Source organism: Tasmannia lanceolata, unplaced genomic scaffold, assembly GCF_043159265.1.
Source record: "Tasmannia lanceolata isolate RefF3 unplaced genomic scaffold, GAP_Taslan_0.1 ptg000012l, whole genome shotgun sequence".
Lineage (NCBI taxonomy): Eukaryota > Viridiplantae > Streptophyta > Magnoliopsida > Canellales > Winteraceae > Tasmannia > Tasmannia lanceolata.
In genome coordinates this window covers 45793237-45796234 of record NW_027518689.1, presented here as the reverse complement: position 1 = coordinate 45796234, position 2998 = coordinate 45793237, and the positions used below count along the sequence as shown (strand labels likewise).

General features: G+C 39.2%; 1 protein-coding gene across 1 annotated transcript; it reads right to left on the bottom strand.

The window, feature by feature from the left end:
* Positions 1-981: 981 nt before the first annotated feature.
* LOC143888864 (uncharacterized) lies at positions 982-1578 on the bottom strand. Its single transcript, XM_077393253.1, has one exon. The coding sequence runs from the start codon at positions 1576-1578 to the stop codon at positions 982-984; it is 597 nt and encodes a 198-aa protein (XP_077249368.1).
* Positions 1579-2998: the final 1420 nt, after the last annotated feature.

Here is a 2998-nt window from a genome sequence, read left to right as displayed (position 1 = left end):
AGAACCGAGAATAAATCGCTTTCGTATCGATTGCAATACCTAGGGTATCATCAGGTGTTTCGAATGCAGCAAAGAATTCTTCCCCATCGGGAAGGAGACCCATGAGGTCTACAATGTCAATAAGGTAGGTCCCATGGGTCCAACTTTTAGGAGAAATTTTTTTTGTAGAAAGAGACCAAAAAAGCAAAGCTGCAGAGAGTAGTGGTTTGTTCAAGGGAACATATATCGTAGATAGGTGGATAGCATCGTAGATGCCTATTTCCCTCTAGAAACCAGCTCGATTCGCATCTACTCTTTTTACCCATTCTTTCCAGGCTAAATCCACATCTGGCCAGGATCTCATGGGTTTTCCATTGGACCAATACGTGATATCTACATTGACGTCCTCTAACATGAATTTTGCCTGTTCAAAAAGATTGGTCGCTTTGTGTTCTTTGAGATTCAGAGAACACCAGGGACCAATAATATAAGACAGAGATGGGAGCAAGGGAAAATACCTATGTGAATGCTTGGAGAATTATCTTCCCTGAAAATTTTGAATCGCACACATTAGACGAGATTTTAAACAGGAAGACTTGGGCATTGTGGATTTAGCTTTGGAGCACGTCGCCATTTGAAATTAGATAGATAGGAAGCACGAGTAGCAACAAATAAAGAAATGTCATGACTCAGGCGATTTGGAATGGGGAATGAGAAGAAAGACGAAACAAAGGTTGATTATGGAAGATAAAAAAATTGAGAAAAGATTTACAAATAAGCTCAGACAAAATAAGTATTGCGACAAAAATTAACAGCACTTACAAACAAATGGCACAACACAAAATTGTTGAGTAGCGATTATAATTCAGAAAAATGTATTATAAATGGCATAACAAAAAATTGTTGAGTAGAAAGTACTATTCAGAAAAATGTATACCTTGCCAACATTTTTGAAAACAATTGACAATTTCTGATTCCCACCCCATTCTTCAGACCCAATCTCTAACCCAACAACTCCATCTTGCCTTGGTATACCCTCAAAAGTTCAGGAAATCTGTCCAGATTCTTGATCACAAATTTCTCCAAGAATTCCTTCTCATTCAGTTTCAACACCGTAGCAAGACACAAATCCTTCTTAATCAGACCCTTAGAAATCAGAACTTGCAAAACCAAACATCTTGGGATAATCCTCTTCTTCAAACTAAGCGCGAGAATATTAGGATATTTGGATATGTACGAGGGGTTACAATTCATTTTGTTAACAAAGAAATCCATCCCTCTCCTAATCTTCTTCTCTGATATGACCATATAGTTTGGATACAATTTGAAAGCTGAAAACATCGCAGCTTCAGACCAACCTAAGCTCCTATAAACCTCCAATTTTCCTTCCCAGTTCAATTTGCTCATCCCTGACATTACACGGACTGCTTGAATAAAGTTTGCTTTAACCGGATTGAAACCCATCCCCTTAACCATAGGAACCATTTCACTAAACCGACTACTCTTTAATATAAATGATATGGCTTGGCCTGAGATCAGTTTCAAAATCATGGGATTGGGAACACCGTGATTTTGCAGGACTGCAATGTTGGGTGCCATTATTTTCTCTAGATTGTATTGAAGGATATGTAGTGAGCGTCTAAGAACAAAGATGATGTTTTCGTTCGTATAAAAAAGACTTTTGAGGAAATTGAAGGAAGGGATAATATGGTTATTTAAGCTCCTTTTTAACAGGATTGGCTCTGAAGTGAGGAGCTTTGCAAGGTCGACGCTCGAAAAGCCTGAACTATAGAAATACTCAAATTTGGGCTTTAGGATTTTGTCTGGATTGGCTACAAGTAATGATGGGCACTTGGTGATGAGCAAGGTTTAAATCTCGGTTTCGGTTTTGGTTTCGGTCATCACCGAAACCGAAACGTTTCGGTTTCGGTACGAAATTTCGGACGAAATCTTGTAAAAATTTCACCGAAATTTCGGTGAAATTTTGGAAATTTCCGAAACGTTTCACCGAAATTTCCGAAATTTCACCGAAATTTTGTACTTCACCGAAACGTTTCACCGAAATTTCCGAAACGTTTCACCGAAATTTTCGAAACTTCACCGAAATTTCCGAAATTTCACCGAAATTTTACCGAAACGAAACGTTTCGGCGAAGTTTGGTACTTTTCTGACTCACAGTGAATTTCGTTTCGGTTTCCACCGAGACCGAAATTTAAAACCATGGTGATGAGAACTACGATGTGGGATTTGGTGAATCCATTGTTTTGGAAGAATGTGAGTGCTGAGTCTGCTTTCTTTGTGGTTTTTAATCGGATTTTTGTGGCAGCTGAAAGAGCTGCTGCTTCAGACAACCCAAATGAGTTAATGAGGTATGATACTGTAAAAGATTGTTTAATCGTAGTGTTTGAGATGTGGGAGACAGATTTAAGACATGGGTTTTGAAGAAAATAGTCATGTGTTCTTGAATATTTAGTATTGAAATGGAGAAGATTTCTGAAGAGATAACGAAACATTGACGCCAATAAGAACAAAGGGGCTAATAATGATATAACTTACAGGTTCGTGAATGTAGGAAGATTAGAATTTGATCTGGGTCCTTGGTCTTTTATTCAATCATCTCCTCGTTCAATTGGATCCTCGCTCAAGATCGAGAGAATGAGAGATGGGAAAGTAAAACCCTAATTCTAGTCGTTGAGAAAGATTGGAAAGCAAGACCCTGTTCTTGTACTTGTTACCTCTGCGAGCCTCATCTACATATGTCAAATCTAATTTGATAGCAACCCTTGATTTGTTGGGTGGGTGCCACGGAACTAGAGATTGTCAGAAACTCATGCCATCAGACAATCTTACGTGTCCGATCAAGACAATGATCTATGATCCATGGTCATTACTAGGGTTGCAACTCGGGTCGGGTTTTCCGGAACCCTACCCTACCCGAGAAATTATCTCGGGTCGCGTCCGGTCGGGTCTAGTTTTCTATGGGAAAACCTGAGATTCATAGACCCGACCCTACCCAAGA